The sequence below is a fragment of the Aythya ferina genome, assembly GCF_964211825.1.
Source record: "Aythya ferina genome assembly, chromosome: 2".
Lineage (NCBI taxonomy): Eukaryota > Metazoa > Chordata > Aves > Anseriformes > Anatidae > Aythya > Aythya ferina.
In genome coordinates, this window is record NC_140297.1 from 18,437,804 (window position 1) to 18,464,229 (window position 26,426).

General features: G+C 38.8%; 1 protein-coding gene and 1 long non-coding RNA gene across 2 annotated transcripts in view; one reads left to right on the forward strand and one right to left on the reverse strand.

Annotated features, from left to right (window-relative positions):
- The window catches only part of PRTFDC1 (phosphoribosyl transferase domain containing 1), a 45,563-nt gene extending 22,811 nt beyond the window's left edge, over positions 1 to 22,752 (forward strand). The window contains exons 4-9 of the mRNA XM_084508266.1: positions 2,462 to 2,527; positions 16,822 to 16,839; positions 18,268 to 18,350; positions 18,764 to 18,810; positions 20,801 to 20,877; positions 21,476 to 22,752. Of these exons, the coding sequence (XP_084364392.1) occupies positions 2,462 to 2,527; positions 16,822 to 16,839; positions 18,268 to 18,350; positions 18,764 to 18,810; positions 20,801 to 20,877; positions 21,476 to 21,523 (339 nt within the window). The 3' untranslated portion in view covers positions 21,524 to 22,752. The remainder of the gene's footprint in view (positions 1 to 2,461; positions 2,528 to 16,821; positions 16,840 to 18,267; positions 18,351 to 18,763; positions 18,811 to 20,800; positions 20,878 to 21,475) is intronic.
- On the reverse strand, positions 8,916 to 14,925 carry LOC311431075. Its single transcript, XR_014689223.1, has 6 exons — positions 14,016 to 14,925; positions 13,622 to 13,780; positions 13,112 to 13,235; positions 11,640 to 12,540; positions 10,914 to 10,992; positions 8,916 to 9,192 (listed from the first exon to the last, which is right to left on the reverse strand). It is a non-coding gene; the product is annotated as an uncharacterized lncRNA (long non-coding RNA).
- Positions 22,753 to 26,426: the final 3,674 nt, after the last annotated feature.

Genomic DNA, 26,426 nt, shown 5'->3' on the forward strand with positions numbered 1-26,426 from the left:
TTCATAGCGGTGTGCAGTTGTGTCACAACACCCAACGTGTAACCACACAGACGGGGGGGATGCTCTGATCCCCCAGCTCTCAATGGCTTTTGTGTTTGCTTAACTGGTCGCCAGCAATGAAGTTGCTATTTCAGCATCTTCCTTTCAGCTGAAGCCAGAAATACCAAATGCAAGGGGAACAGTGTTGCTGTAAAGACTGATGAAAGAGGGTTTTTTTTAATTAAAAATAAATAAATTCACTAATTGCTGCACCTCACTGCTCTCTTTCACTCTCCCTCTCTTTTCTCTCTCTCTTTTTCCACTAGCAACTGAGGGCAAACTGCCTCTTCAGTCATTGCTGTGTGTCGGCTGTTACAGAAATTCCAGTCTTTCTCATTTGGAAATGAAAAAATATTTTGTCACTGCCTTGGTTACACACGCCGTGATAGATATTAGAACCCGCTTTTTATAGTCTAATAGTAGACTTGACCTGAATACGTCCCTGACTTTTGAAGAATGACCTGGACTGCTCTACAACAAAAGGCTTATGCTGTTAAGGCTAAACTTAAAATGTTCCCGATCTCCACTTATTGCTTACTTTTAAAATAGCCTTCTGAGGAATCAGTTGCTTGGTTTGTTATTTTTCTGTTTTTCCTTACAAAAATAAGAGAAATGTTGAACATTATACTAGGAAGCATATGGATGTAGCCTTCATTCCAGCTCTAGCTCTGTTTCCCAGGAAACGAATCTGAGCAGCATGAAAAATATCCAGAGCTCCTAGATCTGGTGCAGAAAAAGTGAAAGCAGGTCTAAAACCTGTCTTTTTAGGCAATGACTGCTATGGACCTCGTAGAAAGCTGTGGTGTGGGCTTTTTATGGGAGTGGAGTCTGAGCAAAAGGGAACTCTTCGTGGGTCTGGGCTATGCGAGCCTGGAGAAATTCTCATCTGGGCAATGCTGTGACCATTACTTGCTGTTCCTCAGGGAGGTTGTGTTCATTTAGAGAATCCATGCCCATGGGGACCATGCATGGTTCCTGGGGCTGTCAGAGTGCTTGAAGGAGTGAGCTGCTTGGGCAAGTGAGGTTTCCACCTGCATGGGAGGACAGCAGAGGCGTGCAGCCGTAACCCCACCACCTGCCCAGCACTCACATGCCTCTGCTGCTGCTGCTGCCCCATGAGGAGAAGAGCTACAAACCCCTATGTCCACCAGTAAATCCTCACCTGCCTCCTAAGTCCCACTGCTTTGCTACTTACTTGTGGAAAAGAGTTTGACTTCACAGCATTGGGTTTATTTCTGGAATAAAAGCTAAAGTATGCTAAAGTCGCATTTTCAGCACTTGTCTCCAATGATAAAGCTTTCTGAGGTTATTGGTAAGCTGCAGGGTCACATTGTGGTACTGCAGCTGTTATTAAAATTGGACTAACCCTGTCTCCCTGTGGGGAAGGAGATTAGATTAGCACATGCACCAATTTCTCAAAAAAAAAAAAAAAAAAAGGAACAACAACCCACATTAACTATACTTATTTTTGCTCTTGCTTTCTCTGGAAAACACAGCCTGGCTATGACTAGGTATTTTTTAATTTGCTACTTTCCTTAAGGCCTATTCTGTCTTCCTTTAAAAGTAGGGCTCCCTTAATTTCTCCTTAACTTCTGTGCGGCTGTTAATGAATTTGAACTAGAGCTGGTTTGAGAATTTTCCATCAGGATGAATTTCCACTAGAAATGTCTGTAAAACAAATCTATCTGAAGAAAAGGTTTTACTTTTTTTTTTTTTTTTAAATACCTTTGCTAGTAGGAAAATCAAAGCATACAATTCTGTTGGGATTAGTATGACAGTATTTTGTTTTACTGAAATGATCTCAAGGATTTTATATGAGTTAATTGAAAAAATAAACAAATAAAACTCTTGAAACCGTATGGCCCTACACGTACATGCTGAAACTTTTCTTGATAGCAAGTGATAATTGTTTGCAAAACATTTTCCAGAACAAAAAATGAGCAAATTTCTTCTATAATAGCTAAGTTCTCCGTGTGAGTGACAGATAAAGGCACATTTTGCCTGTGTTTATAAAAACTGTTCCAAAAAAAGTATGTACTTACAGGTGTTTTGTCAAGTGTTGAGACGCTGCTGTTTTCCTGTTTTGGAAGGGACAAATGTGTTGCTTTACACTTTTCATACTGAGAAATAGCAAGCAAAGGAAAATCACTTGTTTAAAATAAATAAATAAATAAATAAATAAATAAATAATGCAACTCTTTCTACTTCAGTAAGCCTGGAGATTGATGTTAGTTTAAACACAAATGGCGGAGATGATAGAATGATAGAAGTCACAGGAATTAATGTCTTTCTCTCATGCACTAGTACTAATAATTATTAAAAAATATTAGTAGTTAAGAATGTAAGAGATAAAAAAAAATTAACATGTTTATACTTTTATACAGTTACATCCAGTATCAAACTTTTGTCTTTCTTCTTTCAGAACGATCAGTCTATGCAAGACATGCAGATAATGGGAGGAGACGATCTATCAAAGCTGACTGGGAAGGTTTGTTGATTTTAAATTTCAGCAAGAAAACACATTCACTAAAAGCAGTTGAGAAATGCTGTGTAATTTTGCACATGATCTCTCAGTTTCAAACCAGACACTAATACTGCAATCAAAGAAATGTGTTCATCTCTATTAGATTGCTGTAATGCCATTGCTTTCGGATTGCAGATGCCCCAAAAGGTCAGAATGTATCCCCTCCATCCTAGTAGTGTGGGCATTTGCCAAATAGTTGCACATACATCATCAGTGCTATTGTGGGCAAAACTTGTGCTGGAATGCTTCCCCAGAGCTTGTTTAGGTTCTGGACTTTTTTTTCCTGCCCCCTAAGGGTGCATGCATGCAAAGTGCACTTTGAGTATCCCTGTCAAATTCAGCACACGAGGAGTTTAATATAAATTTGCCTACTATAAAAAGTGTAACCTTTCACTCAGCTAATCAAATGGGATTTTTTATTTCAACATCAGAATGTCTGTATGACTGAATTTGCTTTGCACTATGATTGGACATTGTGGTAATGAAATAGAGAGAGTGGTTTGAGTCAGTGAAAAGGCTATTTTCATCCAACCATGATAATACAAAGCAGTACTTTGAAGAGGAAGGAAGGCTGATTTCATTAGGCAAATGGTCTATGCGGAAAATGGTCACAAATGGATTCTTTACTTATGCATTAAGGCAAGATAATACTTGTTTTGTTATTTGTACTGTACGTGCAGTTACTCTTGTATTAGCTGGCAGTAAATAACATCAGTTTCTTCAAAACACTCAAAGGAGCTAGCACTCATTTGCCTTGGTGTACTGTAGCACACAAGAAAATGAATAGAAGAACGAAATTTTAAATATTTCATTAATATTCAATAGATTTTGATGCATCTAGAACTTAAATTTAAAAAAAATGTTAGTGTACTCAGAATATTTTTGTGATAGGTACATCCTCAAATTACACTTCTAAATTCTGTTGGGTGGTTGTGTTTTTGCAAATTATCATGAAAACATTCATCTTGTTCTTGTGAAATAGTAATTCCTTTGCTGCTTTCTACAGTCACTGGAGTAACCTGTTCTTCTGTGATGGTTTTGCCTATGCTTCTTTACTTCGTAGGCAGAGCTGGCAATGCACCTGACATTTCTCTTTCCCAGATAGTCCAAGCTCTTCCTTAGTTTCCAGGCCAGCTCCTCTTCCCCATCTTCCAAACCCAAAGTTTCATAATGAGAGCCTGGTGAGACAGATCCTGTTTTCAGTTATTTATATCATTTCCAGATACAATTTTTCTAACCTAATTTGAGTTCACTGGGACAAAATATGATTTTCTGTATTATCAGGACGTTTGTGTACTTGTGTGTGCATATGTTTGTGAGAGAGGAGGAAAATCTCAGCCCTGATAATTCTATTCTTTCCAAAAATGAGGTACGTTTTCCTTACATTGAAAATCCCAGTGACCTTTTCTTGTTGGCAGTGCCCTCCCAGGTCTGGAACAGGGACATAACATTTGGTGTTGGGAGGCTGGAGGGTACTTGTTGATGGTTACTTGGATTGTTGGGTGAGGAGTCTGGGGTCCTGGGTAAGTGTGAAGGGGCTGGTTTGGGAACGACAGAGGTGTCTGTTGAGGGAAAGAGCCCCATGATAGAAGCTGGGTGTGGACAAGCTGAAGCAGAGCAGGACAGGAGGGTTGGGTAGGACGGGGAGCAGAGTTCCTGAAAGGGCACCCACAGAGGTTGGTTGTACGTGTGGTTGTCTCTGTGACACAGCTGATGGGTGAACAAGTAAATAGCATTTTCACAAGATGTGAAAATGGGATTTTCTTAAGACTTGTGTTACTGATTGAAGAAGTGGGACACAAGGCTTGAGCTCAAATGTTCAAACTTGTGCGTCTAAAGTTGGATGTATGGAGTGGCCTTATGTCCACAGGTGCCAATTCCCCCATCTGTTGTTGACTTCAGCAATTAGTGAAAATGTTCGGCACGTTTTACTAATCAGCCTTTCGTGGATTGATTCAGAGCCTCCTACAGTCAGTGTTTATCTTTCCTTGAAGTGTTTTTTAGTACCTTAGTTTAGATGCTCGTTTTTAAAACTGCTGGCTTTAGTAACTACTTGAAAGTCACTGAATGAATTAGGGGAAGACTTACTGGTAGAATTCAACTTCCTTGCTTCTAACGGAGCTGGGTGCTTCTGCCTGCTTGGAATACTTATTATAGGAAGAATGTAATTATATTGAAAATTAATATGCTAGGTGAAACCATATTAACTTAATGATCATGGAAAGTGTTTTCTAAAATGTCTGCACGGGTTCAGAATATAAGTTCCATTAACTTCCTGTAAGGTTCAAGACCATAAATAACTTTAACAATTCTGAAAACTGCAGACAAAAGATTCTGAGATTTGAATCTTAAAGTAAGAATATGTGGAACTTCGGCTATTCAATAGTCTTAGTGAACAATTAATTCATATATGTTACCTATTATTGGGGAAAAAAAAAAGGTTATAATTATGAACGCTATTCTACAGCAATCTTCTTTTTTTTTTTTTTGGTTTTGTTTTTTTCTGAGAAAGCAAAACAAAATTAAGAAAATTAAAAAGCTGTTAAAGATAATAGCTTTTCAAAGGGAATAATTTCTCCTCTGTACCTCTACAGAAAAAGCTTTTGTTTTAAAAGTATTAAAAGCATGGAAAAAAAATGTGTAATGACCCAAGTCAGGAAAAAGAAAAAATATTCAGAGAGAGAAAGGGTTAGCATACAGATCCAAACTGTCATGCAAAAAAAAAAAAAAAAAAAAAGTAATACACAATTTGAATTTCATCTTCCATGAAGAAGGTCACAGAGGCAAAAATTAAGATTTCCATGGTATGAATCATTAATAAAGGTATTGAAAAATGAGTCCTGATATAGCTTGAAACTCTAATGCTTTGCAACTATTCATTTCTATGCAGAAAAAATATAATTTCAAAATCTCTTCTTTAATGATGAAAGTAGTGAACGTAAAATATCTCAGTAGCTGATTTCATAGTTAAGTAGCTGCTTAGCTTTCAATTATTCTAAAGTTAAAATGCTCATTTGGGTAAAAATTATCATTAATGTTTGTAAAGATAAATAAATTTTGAAAACAGGTGGTAATTAGTAGCTATCCAGAAAACCAGAGGCACGGTTTCAAAGTGAGATGGTAATGAAAATGTACAGATTAGGCAAAAGAAGAAATGGTATAACCATGTTCGGCATTAATACTGTAATCATCCTGAATAATACTGTAATTATTCATAACATTTTAAAGTATTTGTGGTATTTAAACAAAACAAATTTTAGAAGATCTAGAAATTTCAGTAGATCCAGCTGTACCAGTGTTGTGAGTTATCATTGCCATTTACCTCTTATATTTGTGTGTATGTTTTGTTTTAATATGCTGTAAATTAGGGTTTGTGTCTTTGCTGAAGGGAAATGGAATTATCATTTTAATCTGATATCCAGAACTGAGCTCAGAAAGCATTAAACGCAAGAGTTTTGGAGCTGGTAATGTAGTCCAAAGTGTCTACTGGCAGGAGTTATTTTGTATATCATTCTGTATGTAATATCCTACAACCTTTCAAAAAAGTTCCTATACTGATTTGACTTGTTTCCATGTAAATGAGACGAGTTAGACAAATTCACAAACTTAAAATTTATGTTTACAATTATATACTCATTTCATTTGGATAATGTATTTATTTTCAAAGTTAGATTCATATATATTTTATAGTTATCACTATTTCCATATAACAGAGAATTTGAACAAAATTAATCATTGTCAGGTAATATTTGTCAGGTTAATGAGAATTTTGAAGTAAAACAAAGTAGCTACCTTGTTAGTGTGATATAATTATGGAATCCATGAATTTCTGATATTCTAGCTGTCTGTAATACGGATCAATGTTTATTTTCTTTATGAAGGACTATTCCCCTTATTCATATTAAACACATTGTGTTGACAGCCAGTGTTTGGACATTTTCAGAGAGGCATAGAAGGTAGTAGAGATCAAGAAAAAAAGAAAGTGAATGTCTTGTATTCTCTATGCATTAGTTGCATTAGTTTGAGCATCATTCCATCTCTATTTTAACACTCTCCCTAAAACAACTGATCAGCTCATATCAAAAAGAGGTTTCACTCAGAGGAAGATATCTACCACTGAGTAGTCCCCACTTCCTTCAGGCAGGATGTGTCTTAGAAAATCTCTAAACTTCCTTTGTCTACGTCTCACCCAAATCAATTTATCCACTGTCTATCATTTTCTTGCCCCACTTGTCACATGGGAACATGTTCCAGGAGCATAAGGCAATCTCACTTTCTTTCAACACTAATTTTTCTCTTTTCCTCTCTTATCTTATTCGGTCATTTTCTCTGCTTGTCATAGTTTCTAGCAAACTTTGAATTGTTTCTTTAGCATTCTCTTAATTATGGTAGCATTTCAGTATCGATAAATGATCCACATGGCAACAGTAACATGGAGTTTTATTCTCTGGATTTAAAATACATACCTGTATTATGCTTTCATTCACCATTCCATGTTTTAGAGTTCCGTTGGTTCTGTATTTATTATTATTTTTTCTCATTCAATATTCACTGCCTTCAGTACAGTTACACTCTCGCTGTATGTATTCCTTTCTGGAATAGTGCCCTTAAGTTTGCAGGAAAAAAATGCCATGAGAGATTATTTACATGACAGTATTTTAACAGCACAAGAGATTATTTGTATGACAGTAAAGATACACAGAATCCACTGTACACTTCTGCAGTAATCATGTCCCCAGCTGTCTTCACATCTCTGTATGTATTTACATCTGTATATCGTACTGTATTCCTATCATACATTGTCTTACCTTTTTCATCTTTTCAGAGGTTGATTTGGCATATTTTGAAGCATTTCAAATCTTCTGTACCTCTTCTTACCTCTACTTACCTGCCATCTTTAGTCACTTTTGTCATTCTGCTTTTTTTCTTAATTAAATTTTAACCGATCTACTCTTATGACAGTTGCCATCCTTAACCGCTTTTTCCACAGCAAAAGATGCTCTTTTTTTTTTTTTTCCCCATAGTCAATCACCTTTCCCTGCACTTCCTTCTTAGGTAATCTGCTGTAGTGTTCATTATTATTTACTTTTTTTTTGTTCTTGTTCTGGAGAAAAGTACGTACAAAGGGAACTTCCCAAACTTCCTGTCCCATTTTTAACGAGGGTTTGGTGGCCTCATTTGCCTTTATATCGTGAGTTGATAATTCTATTGATCTCACCTTTGTCAGAAAATCTTCTGATAGGCTGAAATTGGAAGGGGATTTATGTATTTTCCTTCAAGTAAGAACAAGGAGAGTATGACCTGTTTCTGCATTAACTTCGATTGATTATGGTAATTTGCTCTACTTCTTATGCCCAACAGAAGCATGCTGTGAAGATGGCTGTGAGTAGGGCACGTGCGTGTGCAGCATTCAGCACCGCAGTGCTCTCTAAGAACACCAAGTCAGTCAGAGCACATCATCATTCCCTCCATTACATCCCCTGCTCTGTTAAATCCTTGAAATACTGAACTAGTTTTACAGGCTTTAAGCAGCTGGAGTCTGAGTACATAGGCTCCTAAGGTGCTAACCGAGTTGTTCCCATCAGCAGCTGACACTGACCAAATTGATTTTTTTTAAAAAAAAGAAGCATTTTTGAGTTACAGTGTCTGTCTTTTCAGGATGCCATAAGCTGTGGATCAGCTCAGCAGAAGCGATTAAAATCAGAAATTCATGACCTTTTCTGGAACCTCATTAAAAGCTCCTACTTAAATGTCTACTCTCTCAGAAGTCTCCCATTATTTTCTATCATCTTGACGAGGTGTTAGTACATGTGGATTTCTTTCTTGGGCATACTGTTAAATGATTCCAGTTCTAACAGCTGTCCTCGTAGCTTCCTTTAGACCTCTTCACTGAGACCTGATGCATTATCATTAGCTTTTGTTTGTTGATGATTTTTCAGCCCTGTCACTGCTTCTTCAAACCCAGCTGAAGTTGTCATGAAAGGTCTTGTTTAACCAATGGGACCTGAGGTTGCCCAAATACAAAGCTGAAAGAGCTGGTACTGTAGGTGTGATAAGTAAGCTGATAATTGGCTAGCAATTCACTTTGAACAACTATATTATCAATCTATCTATCTTTTGATGGCACAGAGCACACAGGAAAAGAAAGTGCCTTTAGAAATAATCTAAATGAAAATGCAGACTTTTGAATGGAAATTGACCTAAAGGGAATGAAAATATACTGCTTTGGAGTCCTCCACCTCTCACCCTTCAAAAAAGAAATACACAAAGTGGGACTGTATCTTTCTTTTTCAGTCTTTTGTATTTTTTTAAGAATGTGCTTTTATCTGTGGAAGTGGATGTATAAAATAAATCACTGTTTCCAGCAGTTGTTTATTCATGCATACTTTATAAGCTGGTGTAACTAACAATATGTAACACGTATCCCCAAGGAGTTGAAGCATAGTTCTGAGCAAAAAGGAGAGAGGAAGGAACTCAGGACACCAGTGGGGACTTACGGGGAAAAGTATTTCCATCAGTTGCAATTTCCATGTATTTTCTCCCCTCATAAGACCACCGTTACTGTACTGCCATGCTGTACAAGATGAAAGGTCTGTCTAGGCTTGTGTCACATCCTCAGCAGCAGCCAACTGGAATCATAGTAGGGGAAGGATATATGAAACATAACTAGTATGTAGACTTCCTGAATCAAAGTTAAATCTGGGCTATCGTTTTGAATAGATCCAGTGCTAAAATTACTATCCATATCTGTCTTATCTCTTTGCAATTCCAGTTATGCAGCTGATAGTCCTACAAGATCCTGCAGCAAAGAGTTTCGTGTTTGAGGTGCATGTAAAAAAAGTTCTTTATCTTTCTTTTAAGCTTGCTACCTGATTACCTTCTGTGATCTTTACAAAACATAGATAAATCTGTCCTTTTGATCTACTACCTTAAGAATTCTGCAAATCCTGCCATTGTAGGGTTCTTTTTCTTTCTTTCTTCCATTTTTTTTCCCTTGCAGTACACTTATTTGGCCTAAAACAGCTTTGTTTAGAGATACCTAGTTGTTAAGATCCAAAAGCACCATTACATTTTTGTCTGAACTCCTGGGTAATTCAGACTGAAGGGTGCCACACACCAATTTCTTCAATGGGGCCACAGTTTCTCTTTTGAGCTACCAACTATTTTGAAGTCACAGAATCACAGAATGGTTGATGTTGGAAGGGCCCTCTGGAGACCATCTGACAAAACAACGCACTGGGAGCCTGTTGTGAAGTGCTGGCATACTGTAGGATGTAACTGAGGCAGGTTTGAAGGTAGAATTAACAACTGGGAATTAATATTAGGCCAGTGGAGATACTTGGAAGAAACAAAATTTCATGCAGATCCTTCTGTTCATATGAACAGAACTGGCAGACTTCAAGCCAAGATTGGGAGTAATTCTTAATTTTAACCTAATGTGGTAATCAGTTAAGACAGTCAGTTCGGGAGAAAATGATTGCCTTACATGATCACCTGCCCTATGACCAAAGAGGCAGATAAAAATGTTAAGAATTTCTCTGAGCTAAAATAAGAGAGCAAATTAACAGCTGTGGAGCACTGATAAATGAGTTGGAGGTCAGCTGCCGTGGAAGATGATAACGTGCCATAAACCCAGTATTTTATCGAGTCCATGATTTCTAGTGCGTACAGCAGTTCTGAATTTTTGTTCCCAGGCTCAGCTGTTGAAGGTATTTTGTGGTCGCTTTGAGGTTGTGGGCTGAGAGGTCAAAGTTCTTTTGTGAAAAATGTTCTCCCACTGGGAACAGGGCTGTTAATTAAATAAAAGCTATTACTTCCTGCTACAAACCATATTTCACTCTAAGGTGTTTTTCCCAGGTTTCAAATTATTTTGCTTTTCCCAGTTTTAAGTTATTTCTATTTTTTTAACTTTTTTTTTTTTTCCTCAAATGTGTGTGCATGTTGTTCTATTGATTTTATACTGAGACATTTAAGGAGAAAATATTCTCTTTAGGTACCTACCTGAGCTTCTTGCTATACATGCAAGGACCATGTTTGTCCTGTTAGCTGTAGTATTGCATTAAGTACTGTTGTTTATTTGGTTATTTAAGTAGAGTATCAGCTTTCCAGGAAAAGCTCCTCCTTTTTAAATTTACAACTTGGCATTTTGCTTTGTTAAAATTTTATATTTTACATGAATATAAAGGCAAGCTTTCCCTCCAATGCTTATTCACTACCTATTTCAAAGCATAGGATATTTTTTTCTTTCAAATTAAGTTTCTGAATAGATCATGAATTCAAAATCTAGAAAACAACAAAAAAAAAGTTATTATTTTCCAAGAAGGTGAAAACTAATTTCCATAGTACTTACTACTGTCAGGCAGGAGGTATACATGATCGCATTACTCTGCTTGGTCTTGTTAGCTGACATTGTTCCCTTTGTTATTGACCTGTGGGAAGGTAAACAATAGAAATGTATTGACTCAGGGCTGGAGTATTTTTCAGCTTATCACAAGTCTGGATTTTTCTTACGTGTGTTGTAATATCAACCTACTTTCTTGCCGTGCATTAGCTCATGTGGCTTTGAAAGGCAGCAGAGCAGAGAAAACTGCTGCTCAGTTCTTTCAGGGTTCCCACTTAAGTTTAAAATTCACAAATGCATTGAAATTTGTTATAAAAGTGAACGTGTCTTTTTAACGTGAGAGACAGATTCCCATTGAAAGCAGGAAGTAGAAATGATGGCTGCTGCATTTTACATCTAATATTGTCAAAAACATCCTGCTTTTTCCAGATGTCCATGCTGCAATGAATCATTTCTACTACTGCCTAACAAACAGATATGAAAGCAAGTTTTATCTTTGTGTAGATCCAGTTCACACTGCAAGTATTATTCCTATTCAGTACAAATATCCATATGTAGAATCAGAAGTTGTATGCACCCTGGTCACTCAAAACTGGAGAAATGTAAGTTTATCAGAAACCCTCTCCCTCCTGCATTCAAAAAACACAGAGTATTTATTGCACCAGCCTACTACCTGGTAGGAAAAGCTATAAAGACAGCACGAATCACAGCCAGCCATATCTATCAGCTCCATACCATTCCTCTGAGCCATCAGCGATGAAAGCTACTGATTCTTTTGTAATGGCTGAGTAGAAAAGTTTTTCAATTTCTTTGAGAGCTGAGCCACTGTCCCTTCTTTCTTTGGGCTAAGAGAAGCATTTCCAGGACATATTTAAAAAAATGACTCTTCTCTGTGTGTCTTACTGTCAGATATATTAGAGCCGTTGTTAGATTTCTGGACATGCTTCACAGTTCATATTGGTGAAGATGACTCTACTCAGAAATTAAGCCATCTTCAGTCTAGTCAACGTGTCACTAAATATTCCCGCTTCCTGTTCTCCAAGCTCCAAAAATAGACAGAAAATATCAAATGCATGCCAGAAGGCCAGATTACTTTTCTTTTCATGTGGTTTCCTCCTCTGCAATCACCACAGCTGTATCTGAAAGGACAAAACAGCTTTGATCTGTGTGGTGCAAGAGTCTCAAACATTTACATAGACTTGGAAAAAGACCTTTTCTTCAGAGTCCTTTAGCATCACGTCGTTTGTTCCAGCTGTCAGTCGCTGTAGTAGCTCCTCGAGCTGATGAGTTTTACCAGTCTCCTGCCCACCACCTCAGGGGTGGATTTCATGGTGAAGCTGCACCAGACCTGCTCATACCTGTGACCTTTCCCAGCGGATGCTGGATGTGGTCAGCTGTGCATTTAGGATGACAGTGACATTGCTGATAGTGTAGCAATTTGTCACATCCACTGCATTCTTCTTTTATCTTCTCCTATCCATCTGCTCAAGGATAAGCTAATCCATTTCAACCAGCTGTGGTTGCACATCGCCACTACCTGCTCTCGGATACTCTGTGTGTCAAAACCTTCCTTTGTAGATTGCTTCTCTGCTACTCTGCAATGCCATCCCTTTCCTGGACCCCTTCTAGCAGGAGCCTGTTTCAGCAGGAGAAAGGCAGAGGATAGGCAGCAATACCACCAGTTTCCCAGCATATCCCATAGCTTTCAAGGAACTGGTTTCTGGTACCAGAGGCTGGCAAACCATTTTGAATGCCCTCAGTCCCAAGCACAAGTTAAGTATGATAACATCAGTCACAGGAACCCTGCTGCCTAATCAAAATGGGGAGTAATGTGTCATCTCCATCAGGATGCCTGCTTGCTTATACACACAAACTGTTTCCATATCTCAGTATTTTATAGTGGCTTTTCCACTACAAAGTCTTTACATACAGGGTGTCTCCACAGCATAGAAAATTCTCATTAACGTTTTGGCAATAATGAGAAAGTCTGGTTTGTGTTATGCACAATCTGTGTTTCCTAAGATAGACAAGCCACCTGATTAAAGGGACTTTCACAGAACCAAATCTCCCAGCTCATATAATTGACAGCTCTTGGACTTACTGAATATGAGTAGGAAGTGGTAAGGATAACAGAGCACTGGGCAGAGAATTTCAGGGTCCACCAATATCATTCCTTCTCAAGATAATTGCTCAATATGAGATCTTACCCTTCAGCTGAAGTTTTGTGCAGGTGACTATCACTCTTGTGGCCAGACAAGTCCTTCAGGGATGTCTGATTCCATGTTCATCTTCTTTGCTTCATGTGAGTCATTTGTGATAGGGAAATGTAGACTAGATTAAATTTGTATTAGATGGATGTATAACTGGTTGGAAAGCTGTTCTCAAGAAACTGTTAATTATGCTTCATTGTCAGACTGGGTGAATTAAAGCACATTCTCCAGGGACTATACAATATTTAATTCATGATTTAGAAGACTGGATTAGCATTTCATGCTAATTATACTACCTGGAAAAATACTACAAGATAGGATTAGGATCTTAAGAAGTTATTTTAAGAATTTGACTCAAAGAATGACATGTAACGACAAAGATGAATACTAACTTCTGTGTTTTTATAGAAGTCATCTTTTGCATAAGTGGGGAAGGACTGACTAAGCAACAGTTCTGTGCTGGAAATGATAGGTAGTTCCCAAGGTGAATATGAGACAGCAGCATACCTTTACTGAAGATGTAACCCCTGTATTGGAGTTTGTAGAAAGGAGGGTTATTTGTAAGGTATACAAAGTGGCTCTTTTATTCTTCTGAAGGCTTGAAAAGGTTTCTCTGTGGCTTGGGGCACCACAACTGGAGAAGGATTCTGACCAACTGGACAGGTTCTAGAGGAGAAAAAAAGAACATTCAGGGGTCTGGAAAATTTAGCTTGTGAGAATATGTTGAATAAATAGGGACAGTTTAAAATGGAGAAGAGGAAACAAATATATCTGTCTTCAAATGTGGAAGAAGGAAAATTTCATTTCTGTGTCCACAGCAAAACATATTCAGGTCAGATAACAAAAGAGGTTTTCTAACTGTATTTTTGCTCTTAGATAATGAGGCACTGAGGCACAATACCTGAGGAAGTTCTGAAGTCCTCACCATGTTCAAGAACAGGTAAAGCAGATATCTGTGAGCAATAGTTTAAGTTGATTCTTTGGGCCAAGGATATCAAAAATCTTCTTGATGACCTTTCAAGGTACCCTCAGCCCTGCTTTCCATTAATGTCTGCTATTCTCTTTTCCTCAGGAGTTAATTAATAAGGTCTGTTCCTCCCTGTTCGTTTAATCCCAATTCCATGGGTAGGGAGGCTGCTGTCCCCTCATTGTCTAATTGTTTTAATATTATTTCTGCTTGCAAGTAAGCAAGGGAACCTGTGTTTCTTCTTGAGATAGGATAGCTGAAGCAGCTACAGTAGCAAAAACCATCCCAGGACCATGGTTTTCTCTGAAATCTGTCAGGGCCCAGAGTGCACTTAATAGATCTTAATGGTCCTGACACATCTCACTGAGGGCCCCTTTCCACACCTGTGGACACAGGAGCTCCAGTTCAGCTCAGCCCCAGGCTTGCAGTGCCTGACCTGTGCTGAGTTCTGATGTTCAGGGCAGCTCCAGCCACGCCTGTGCCTCATTATGGACCAGGCTGACTCACAGACTGACTGACTGGCTTCCCAGCTCAACCTTGGACCTGTTGCACCACTGCAGATGGGTCTGGTATCAGCAGGCTGTGTTTAACCCTGGTTACTCTCACTGGGCCTGATCCCAACCCGTGGACTGACAGCCCAGCTTGCCCTCGGACCTGCCGCTTCACCATGACATGCCTGATAATCTACACTCTGTTGGATCAGGTGCTGTCTTGGGGGTGGGTCCTGGCTGGTGGGGCCCCTGCCTTGCTGCCTAGCCCTCACTGATGCAGGCCACTGCAGCCCCTGCCGTGCCAGTTTTGGTGCATCTCATGCTGTACTTGCTGGATGGGTCTTGTCACCAGATGTTTGCTTTTCCTCTGGGAAAATACATCTGATATATTTGTTCCTGTAAACAGCATGAGGAGCAGCAGGAGGTGCACCAAGGTGGCAGAGTGAGTCAGGGTGCCAGGCCGTGTTATCGGGTCAGCCTCTCCCACCAGATGCCAGCTGCAGTCATCCTGGTCTGTTTGCTGGTACTGAAGGAGCTCGTTTCCAGCTTTAGTTCTGCTGAGGCTCTTTCCTACACCTCTCTGCATACCTGTCCACTCTTCTGCTCTCTGCGTATCATACATACATAGATACACATATGACACGTGCATGTATGGAGATGGTTTAACCGTTAGACCTGCAAATCATCTTCAGGTGTCCACTGACTGAAAGGAGTGATCTGCATCAGACCCAGGTGTCCTGGGCTAGGCTTTGGAAAGGGTTTTTCTCCTGAGAGCCAAACTCTTTCATATCCAAGTGGCTTCCTTTAAGAATGCATGTCCCTGTAAGCCTGCCATAAGCTTCTCCTGAGCATGATCTCTTCATTTTATCTAGGGGATTGACTTATTTCCATTCTGTCTTGAAGGAAGATGTTTCTAGAGGCAGGACATCTTGGGGTCTCATTGTGAGGAGGCCTTTGACTTTTTAGCTCCACAGGTTTAGGTCTTTCAGATCCAGAGTTGTTTTTGTCATCTGCTGGGAGGTTGAAAGTCAGGAGTGCCAAGCAGGATAACCACCAGTGAAACCTGTTATGAAAACACCAAAAAGGAGCCACCCTCCAGGATTAACACACATTCCATCAGAGCTCAGTCTAAATTAGTGGCTTTCTTGAGTGATAGCTCCACTGCTGACATCGGCTGAACTGCTACGGGGAGCTCCCTCCACAACTTGACCAAGTGTTTTGCCATTTCAGAAGCATCCAGGGGATTATATGGTGTGTGGTAACATAGTCTGCATATCTATGGCTGTGTGCATGAAGCACGCCACGTTTCCCTGCCAAGCACTGTGATTGTTAGGAGGGACTGCAATCTGAATATGTGTGTGTGTGTATAGATAGATATATATATGTATATATATAGGTGATGTGTATTAATCAGTTCTAGTTTGCAGATTAACAAAAAAAAAAAAAATTGTGACCAGTGAATGAAACTGCCAAAGCTGTGCTGTTTATAAGCACTCTCCCTTCACACACTCCTCCTCCATGGTGTTTGAGTCTTTCTCCGAACTCTCAGCTTTAGGACTGTGTGGTTGAAAAGAAATTTAGACAGCCTCCATTTTGTGTAGGTGGCAAAGCCAAGGAGCTTGATAGAAAGGGAAGTGGAGTGTAAAGCCAGCTGGGTGAATACTGCATAGATATGAAACTATCTGCGTAATGTACACATACGTGTAAGGTGTATACAGAGATATATGTGAAAAAACTTCCTTTTTGCTATTGTATCACGGTCTGAGAATGGGTGGTACAGCTCGCCATGTAATCCTTTACCGTGAGGCTTCTGGTGGGGGGGGAGAGGAAGAACATTTATTTCAGAGTGAGAATATCATTGCTGTAGTTTCATATTAAAGTTGGGAAATAGTATTTTAGTAAACTATCGGGTACACTGTAGTACACCACTGGACACACTGGTATGAAGTGCAGTTCATCCCATTTGGATTTCCTACATCTAGTTGTATTTTCCCAAGCTACATCCATTCTTGCACAAGACAGGTAATCCAGACAGAGCTGAATAAAATCATAGGCTCTGATTGCCAGCTATTTGTGGCTGGCTCTTATTCAGGACAGAGAAATGAAACAGGAAGGCTCCTTGTGTCGTGCCCTGTTGTACATATGCACATGGACCTATCTTCATTTCACTTTTTCAAATATTTTTTTCTTTTAGTTTCTGAACATTGTATAACAGTTTTTCTTTTTTTTTTTTTTTTCTTTTCTTGCAGAACGTTTTAATTGTAGAGGTAAGTTGCATGTTTCTTCTATCATATTGTACTTGGAGAAAGTCACATAGTAAAGTCTAGGTAAAACACAACTGTGTTTAGACTTCTTTGGCTGGGAGGTGGTGAAGAGGAAGAGTTGATTTGCTTAATAACATCTCAGCCTTTTTGCAATTGCACAAGGGATCAAACTACACTGCTGGCACTCTAATTTGTACTCTCCTTGTGATACCCAGCAGTCACTTTCTGCGTCACTTGGTGTGGTATTTTTATGGCTTTGTGAGCTCCTGTTCTGCAAGTCGTTCTGTTCCTTGAAGGACAGTGAATCAACTGCACTGATGCCACCATAAACTTCCTTATAGCGTGACTGTGAAATGGCAGCATAGCCCTACACATGCTTTACAACTTCAGGGTTGTTCCCATGCTGGATGAGAACGTCAGTCACTCTCTCAAGTCCCCATGACTCCTGCTCATTAGCACTGCACCCTGGAGCACCCCCTGGGGAGGTCCATCAGAGAGATGTTGCTGATGTAAATCTGCAATGTTCAGTTGTAGAGAAGAAGAATGTGTGTCACTTCACCGGTGCTGCAAAATCTTCCTTAATTAATAATGTAGGTGATTCTTTTTTAAAATGTCAGGAAAGCAACCGGGATGTTTAGAGAGCACGTCAGGACCTGGCTGGCATTTCTGGCCCAGTCTGCTTGTGTGAGAAGGAGGCTAGGTGGCACGATGAAGGAAATGCACAGGTGCTGGAATGTCTTTTCATGGAAAAGGAGGAGAAAAAAGTCATCAGGCATAGAAATGACTGTGACCTTAGTAACTGGTGGGAGCTCCATATTCATTAATGATCACTGCTGTAACAGAAGTGAAAAATGTCTGCCGCAAATTCTGTTAATGCTCATAGGTAGCTGAGGAGCAGAGGCAAGGTTTAGCTAATGAAAAATACACAGCCGTAGAGTTCAGGATCAACAGCTGCTCTCCAGTGGTGTTCAGTTGTGTAGCCAGGTATGGACGAGAGATCTCCAAATGAGATCTGGAGAATACTCATTTGTACTGGTCTCAGAAAAAAACAAATAGGGCAGATTTAGCCCTGGGATGGAGAGATGTTCACATACCATAGTCTTGAGGATAAAATATGAAAAGTCTGATCCCTGCATACTTTCAGTGCCCAGTAAAGTCATCCCCCATCCCTTGCAGTATCCCAAATACTAGAAACAGCTGTTTTCAAGAGGAAGTGGACAGTCCTTTATGTCTTTATTTTATGAGTACAAGGTGCTTGCTTCAAAGAGTCTCACACTCTTTACACCCCTTTTTGGATGTGGCTCACAATATACTAGGAGAAATATATCATTTCCACAAAATAAGAATATGCAACTTCCCAGTAATTGTTCAAATTTCCTTGTTTCAGCTTTCCTTTGTTTTTAACTTGCTGTGTTTTTAATGTTTTGTAAGGATATTGTTGGAACTGGGAGGACTATGAAGGTTCTGCTTAATAATATAGAAAAATACAAGCCAAAAATGATTAAAGTGGCGAGGTGAGTAAAACGATCAGAAAACTTTGTAATTAATTGCTCTGGCCCAACGTATTTCCCAGCGGAGATTCCCATTCCACGTTCCTGTTTTAATTCTGTGCTGCAGCATTGCATGGGGAGCTCTGCAGAGAAGCTGCCTGAGTCACTAAGACGAGGGTGGAGGAAAGGAGAGGAAATGCTTCTGTATTGTTCTGCAGTGGCAATGACCCCTTCAGCCATTTCAAGGCTGGCACTGATAGATTTTGAAGGGAAACACACCCAGTTTTTTCCCTGCCATTAGGATACTGTCGAAGGAGAAGCAGTAAAAGAACAGTGGTTCATATGGCTCAGGAGCTTTTCGATGAAGGGGCTAGGTTTTTATGCATTATTCAGATGAATATTTGTGTTTTTTTTTTTAATTTTGTTCTTAATTACAGTTTGTTGGTGAAAAGAACATCTCGGCCTGATGGGTACAGACCAGACTGTAAGTGTTGTGAAAATCTTTACATCACTGTACAAGAAGTTACCATTATTCTGTCACTTGCCCTTCATATGATCCTGCAGCCCCCTAGAATCGTTGTAAAATATCAGTTGTCAGGGGGAGATGGGTTGCAATTGAAGGATTCGTATAATTGTGATTTAAGCCTAGCCTCCTCAATGGTCTGATGTTTTCTGCAGAGCACTAACTCTATGAGGAAGTTATGGAAGAGTTAAATGTTATCTATGAAAGGTGGGTGCTTTATCTTCTGTCTCTGCCAAAATACATGGCAGTCCTCTTCTTCCTTTTCCTTCCTCACTATGTCTCGTTAGAGGAGCTGCAGGACTCCACCTGGACACAAAGGCTTTTTTCATTGTGAACTAATTATTCACAAGTTTTATATTTTTAATTATTTTTTTAAATTATTTTTAAGAAGCACTATCATTTAAAGGGTGAACAATAATATGGTCAAATCCCTCCCTGCCAAAAGCAAAAGATAAAATGGGCTTTTCAAGCTTCCTCCTGCTGCTCTGTTTGTCTCATACCAGCACCACTTCTCTCTGAAGTACTGGTACTTGTACTGGGCTTAGATGAAGACCTAAATGGAGCTATACCAAGCTATTACCATTTTAGATTCATTAGAATAAATGATGTAATAATAGGTATGTGGCTGAATACTGAAAAAATAGGCCCACCTAGAAGAGATCAACCAGTATTTGCTGCTGAAGAAGGCTCTGGTCACAGCTGAGGTGGGGAGGAGGGTAGCAGGAGAGTAGGCAGGTGGGTACCAGGAGGTAGCATCAAGGGGCTAGATTTGGGGTGTGGGAGAGAGGGAAACTTCACGAACCAGAAGTTAATCAAGGTTGAGCATGGCCCTGCAGTTTTAGCCCAATAATCTGAACTATGACTCAAACATTTGGTTGTGCAATTTTTTATACAGCATTTTTTTTTTACATTTAGAATTTAATCCAGTAAATTAAAGTATCCATTTTACTGGATTCACTAGACATATAAAAAATACAATAAAATGACTCCATGAAGGACAGCTTAATATTTTAATGTGATACTTTGTAAAATGAAACAGATTTTAACCACTTTCTTGTTTATTTGTGATGGATTTTATGAAATAACAGAGGTCACCCTTTAAATCACTAACAGGGCTATGTCATTTCCTCACCTGCCCAAATGTGTGATTCAAAGTGCCTGTTACCCATCATTTTTAACAAGCAAATAAAAATCCTCTCTTGAGCAGTCGTAAATTTTTAATGCTGTAAAAAACGTTATGCAAAACTTTTGGTGTCCACAAGGTTGTGTTTTTCTCTAGTTACATAATGAACAACTTGGAAAGGGTCTAACTCATTTTATATAGTGCTGATACTGCACAAAACTTCACACTCATAAAGATACATGGCTATGATTAGCTTGAAGTGTGTGAGTTGCATGATTCAGCTACGCTGCATGCATTTACTTTGTTAAGCGTGTGCATGAGTCTTCATGAGACTGGGGCTTTAATTTAAGAAGCATTTGACACATTTTGGTAGGATAATATGCATAATAGCTTTGCCTACTCTCAGAAGAAAATGTATAAACCTCTTCATAAGTTTTTAAGTAACTTCTGAATTTAGATTATACCTTTTTTCATTCTCAATGGACAGTTGTCATCACATGCATAAATGAACAGAGCTGCCCAACCTAGGCAGAACTTTTCGGCTCTGATTTTGGCTTCCTTCCACAACGTGTCTGTTGTGCCACTGATCATTGTAAACACGTCTCCTACTCTCCACTGACTGTTCACATGCCTGTCACGAATAGTCTGTGAGCTGAAACTGTGAATTCTGCTACCTGCTGACTCTGGTTTCTACGTCAGAAATAACAGAACCTGAACTGGCTACACATATATGTAGTTTACTGGTCAGAGGACCAACAGGTTAATTTAAGGGCTATGCAGTAGCCACCTGCCTTGTATTTATGGTATTTGTTATTTGCCTCAATACAGATTACGGATTTGAAATTCCAGATTTATTTGTGGTTGGTTATGCCTTAGACTACAATGAGTACTTCAGAGATCTGAACGTAAGTTTATTTAAGAAAAAACAGAAATCTCTATTTTACTTTTTTTGGGGTGTCTTAAAGGGATCCTTCCAATGAGTGTAGAACTCCTTGTAAAATCTCAAACAATCCAGAGGAGTCACTGCTTAGCACTGTGGGTGGTTCATTCCCATCTCTCACCCACTAAGAGCAGAAGTTGTCACTTCTGTCGTGCTTCCATCTTCAGTGAGCCTGGGACTTCGTGGTTCCACAACTCCCAGTAAATGCAGTGACAGCAGAAAAAGTGAAATACAGCTACAGTTCAGACAACTGGGGCATTTTAGTGCTGTGTTGCCTGCCCCTTTTCTCAGGGAGATGATGATGGAAAAAAGGTGCAAGCATTGCCAGCCTTGCCATTGCTTCCTGTGATCCCCCCGGGGGTGGAGCTGAAAGCTGGGAATTGCAAGTGGAAGAACTCACTGCAGCTAGAAAGTGAGATCAGATTCAATTTCAGGTCTCTGGAGAGGGAGGAGTAATGGCAAGGTTACCGGATTGGACAAGCAAAATTATTTCTGCACAATTCATTATTAATTAATGATGTAATCAACTATGCTCTTGCAATCCGTATTGTATTTTTTTTCAGCACATATGTGTTATCAACGATCACGGCAAAGCAAAATACAGAGTCTGAAGCAGTAACATCCTCACCTGAAGATTTGTAAGCTCAGTGGAGCAGAAATTTGACTGCATGCTTTCAAGCATCTCCCAGAAGAGCAGTTCAACCGACTTGTGTTTCTGTCAACTCAGTGTAATGAGGGGTTTACTCTAGAGATACTGATTAACATATACAGAAGTGGGAGCTTCTAAAATGTGAAGTAGAGGGCTTTTAAAGTTATTACACTTTTTAAGTACTAAAATTGCAGTATAAGATGCCTTTTGACTATTAATTTGTCTGCCTCAACTCTCATCGTGAATGCGTTTTCTTCATTCAGCCCATCATGCTACCCGTTACAATTAAGGTACTTCACATCATGTGTTCTTATGTGTCGCATAAGATTTTTCAGAAGGGCCATTTTGTGTTAGATTCTTGTGTTAGGCAGAATTTTAGGAACTTCAGCATCCCTTTAGTCTTGGTCACATACTCTGCTGCCAAACTGAAAACATTATTCTTGTCTAATTGCACAATTCAAAAGTTTCAGCTGAAGCTGTTTGCTGTATGACTTCTGGCAGTCCATTATTGCCCCTTCCAAACAGAAGTTGTAACTTTCAGAATGCACTGAACTGGAGTAGTGGTGCACAATGGACCTCTGCAAGACACTGTTGATCTGAACTTGGAAGATATCTTGCTTCTGGTATGTGATGTGGGCATAGATCTAATCAGCTGTGTTTAACATGTTGAATTTTAATCAAGAGGAAACAATGCTAGGAAGGCTTCCATTTCTGAGCAGTGCCCTTTGACTTCTGTAGGACATGAGCTGGTCCAAAAACTAGCATAGTGTTCTGAGTATATATATTTTTTTAATTAAAGTTCATTAAGCACAAAAGCTTCATGTTAAACGATTATTCAGTTATTGTTTGATTTTCACAGCCTGTCTGAGATTTTCTATAGCCATTTGTCTTCTTTAGGAAAATAGAACTGATGACACTGAACTGAAGACTAGTATAAAATAAAGGGAAAAAATGTATAGGAAAATCCAGGAAGCAAGTTAACCTGTGGGTGCTGGAGACTAGAGATCCCTTGTATCATGCTGTATTAAGTTTGAAGAGTTTAGTTCTGTACCGTACACAACTGTTCTCAATGACTTCCTGAGGGAAGCAAATGCAAAGTAGCTGTATACCAATAGCTTTGCTCTGAGCTGCAAGAGGCATGTTGTTATTAGCTTCAGTTTCCTTTAAACTAATAAAGAAACCATAAGAACACTTGTTACGGTGCACAGTTGTTTATTTTCCCGCTTTAGCATATTTTGCATATCCCTTAAAAGCTTTTCAAGAGTATGCATTTAACCGGTAATCTAAACATACCTGGTATATGTGTCCTGTGACTCATGAACTATTTTTATTTGGATAAAATCCATCATGTTAATGGCATGAAGTAAGATCACACAACTGTTGTGGTTGCTAATGTTTTAGCCCTTTCTTTACTCTTTTAAACCATATTTTTAAAGACTTCCGTTGAAAAGCTTTTCTTCACAGAATAACTTTCTTCTGTTTTAGAGAAGAAAGCACACCCACACAGCCTCTGGAAAAAGTTTCCTTTTATGTGAGTGTGTCTGTTTTCCCTGAATTTAGTACTATTGTCACTTTGGATAGGCAGACATGCTTAGGCTTAATCCAGGAGATCCATGAGGTTATTTCATTTTTTCCTCTCTTAAAAAGGCTCAGTCCAGTTTGCCTTGTACTATGATCAGCCTTCAGCAGCACCAACAAAAGAATCTAACAGGTGAATTAGTATGAAATTAGTGGGAAAATATGAAGTGCTATAGTTACACATAATTGAGACTGTGTCAAAGTTGTTTCATTGGAAGATTCAGATTGTTAAAATCCAAGTACCTAATAGAAAATGACATAATTATACAAAAGCTAAGGAAAAAAAAATGAAATTCATTTTATTTCCTCCTGCTGACATATTTTTAACATTATGATAAATCACTCTATGGATGTCATTAGCGAATTTACATGTGTAATTGTATTGTGAACAAGAGGTGTTTTTCTCTTCTAATGTCATATTTGAATCTTGTGCTTTTATATATCCAAGCATGTCGCGATGTCTCAGTTGCCATTCCACATTATTCTCTGCTTGAAGCACATCCATCTAAAAAATTAATTTTCATTTACTTTAATAATCTGATTCCAAAACATCATTAGTGATAATGAGGGAACAGGTTAATTATACATGTCTGATTAATGTTGGGTCTATTTTCTTCATTCTGCTCAGCTAGCTTAAAAAAATCATACGTCTTTCCCGTGGTTGACTCCCAGTTTAAAACCAGCATTGATTCCATGCGTCACAAAGTTCTTGAACTAAAAGACCACTAAACAATTTTTTCAGTCGCAGTTGCACCCTATGACCCACAAAGCGATGTTTTGTTGTTTTTTTGTTTTTGTTTTGTTTTTTAATCAGTTCAACATTTGTTGTTGAAGAAGAGAGAGGATGTTCTATACAATCTGTTATTTTCTGGACATCATGTTTATGTATTTGGCGGCCATCCATTTTTGTCTTGGTTTTTCTTCGCATGCACTCTAAACCCAGCATCTTTTCCCTACCCACTGAATACAAATTAATTCAGGCAGTGATTTGGTTTCAGGTTACGTAAATGTTTAGCAGTCATCAGGTTTTAGGTTTCGTTCAATTCATTCATGGTTACGTTTGGTCCAATTCCAAAATATCTGAAAGTGATTTTCTGGACAGAAAGCCAAAGGAGGAAGAGTCTGTCCTGCATCTTGGGTAACTACAGACCATTTAGGATTTCATGCTACTTTGTATAGACATGGTCTGACTATAGCAGTTTCCACTTAAAAGAAGGGAATTTAAATAGTTTGAAAGGTCTGCAATTTAAATTTTCAATTCCGTTTGCTGATGCATACTTGTGTTCATAGTTGAACAACGCAGAAAATAGCATCTGCTTTTTGTTTGCTTCCTGTTAATGTTATATTTCCTGAACATCCTATGTTACTCCTAATGTGTTCTGTAATTAAATTTCTATGTGAAATTCCAGCATTTGCTTAAACAAACAAACCAACCAAAGACCTGTACGTGGTATCAGCTGCCAAACAGTTTCAGATCTGGGAAAGTGTCAGATCATCACTGTTTATACACAGTAAAATGCTTAACTTGGAGATGTACCTATGACATGAGTCATCCTTATTGCTGTGTGGTGAGAATAACATTTTGAAGTAAAAACTTCAAATAGTGAAACTATTGGAATGATCAATTTTAACATTTCTTTAGACTGAAGAAGGCAAAGGCCTAATCAACTTCTCCGTATATATTTGCATCTGTATTTTCTTCGGATAAAATAGCACTGAAATCCTCTATTATAATCAAACTTGGTACACATGAAGACTGTAATTGGCTCTAGCTATTCAGAATACTTTAATTTTCAGTTTCAGTTAAAAATAAGATGACAATCTCAAAAGAAAAAATACAGGGTAGCATAGCAAGAGATAGAGGTTCTTTCTCCCTTTTGTAAAACCATCAATTTAGGAACATCTTTGCCTTCTTTTCCCTTCCCTTCCCTTATTAAATGTTTTCCACAAACTCTGATTGTCTACATGTAAAAGCTGAAATGAATGCAATATCTGGGCGTATTCTGAAAGGTATCTTAATTGATTTTCCTCCTTAGATTGGAGGAAGAAATTTACACATAAAAGTTCATGTAGGAATATATCACTTCAGTTAATTCTTCCAAAAGTTGGCCCTGTCTGTACTCACCAGAGAGAGCAGAAGATAATTGAAGAAGAGTCAACCTCTGATAAGGTAATTGCTTATTTCAGTGGTCCTATCTGAAATCTCATTGGTGAGAGAAGCACGGTGTCAGGCACTGTACCCATCTGAAAGAAAGAGAGAGGAAAGTGGAGGAAAAATAAAAGCTTGCTCCCTCATTTCATAACCTTTCACAATTACTCACTGATGTTTTATACCTTACTCTGGGAAGTCAGTCACATCCAGCTGTGTCAGTGCCCGAACCAGCAGTGTTTGTACCACTAGGGAATGGCTGGTGTGTTTGCCATCAGAGAAGTAAGGAACATCGCAACATGTTCCTGAAGCTAGAAGGTATTGATTGGGAGACATAAACTTGAATGAGGGATTATTTTGAAGTATTAAAATTATATTTTTTGTTAAGAAGAGCAATATTCTGCACTTTTCTTCTCCCCTCACTATTAAATAGATAAACAAAATAGAAGAGTGCTAACAAATTAGAGAGTTTCTCATTTATGCTGCTGAAAAGATGATTGCTCCAGCGAGAAGAGTCAATATTCTTTAGAAGAGGGGAAGCAGAGAGATCAGTTCCGGGTGAGGCCCTGCAAGCCCCTTGAGGGCTGTTGGCTGCAGTTTGGCTCCTTGTCTGTGCTCTGCCAGGAAGCCTGGGCTGGCACTGCCTTCCTTTCCGTCCATGCCTTCCTTTCTGTATTCACACCTTTCACTGTTACCACTGGTTATTTTGGATCATGGGTTCCAAATCTGAAAAACCTTAGACCCAGTTAAGTACTTGCTGTCATACCTCGTTCCTTCTGCTGCTGCACGGAGCAGAGAAGTACTGACAAACTACCAGAGTTTGCAGTACAGCAATTTATTTGCAATACTGAGAGAGAAAAAGGTTTGGATGCCATTCAAAGCCTGACCTTTAGTTTGGTTTTGGGAGTGGCCTGAAAGATTTCCCCTTTTTTCCATAGCAGAAAGAGACAAAAATGACTTGTATTATTGTGACCCTGTAGTTTCTTTTAGACCTGCATGATTGAACCTCTGATAATGGTAAGAAAATCTCATTTCATGATACAAAATTTCATTAAAGTAACTCATTGCTATATATATTTCAAAATCCATTGGTCCTACTATTAGTAAAACTTTCTACATTTGTCAGTGCTGTTAAGGC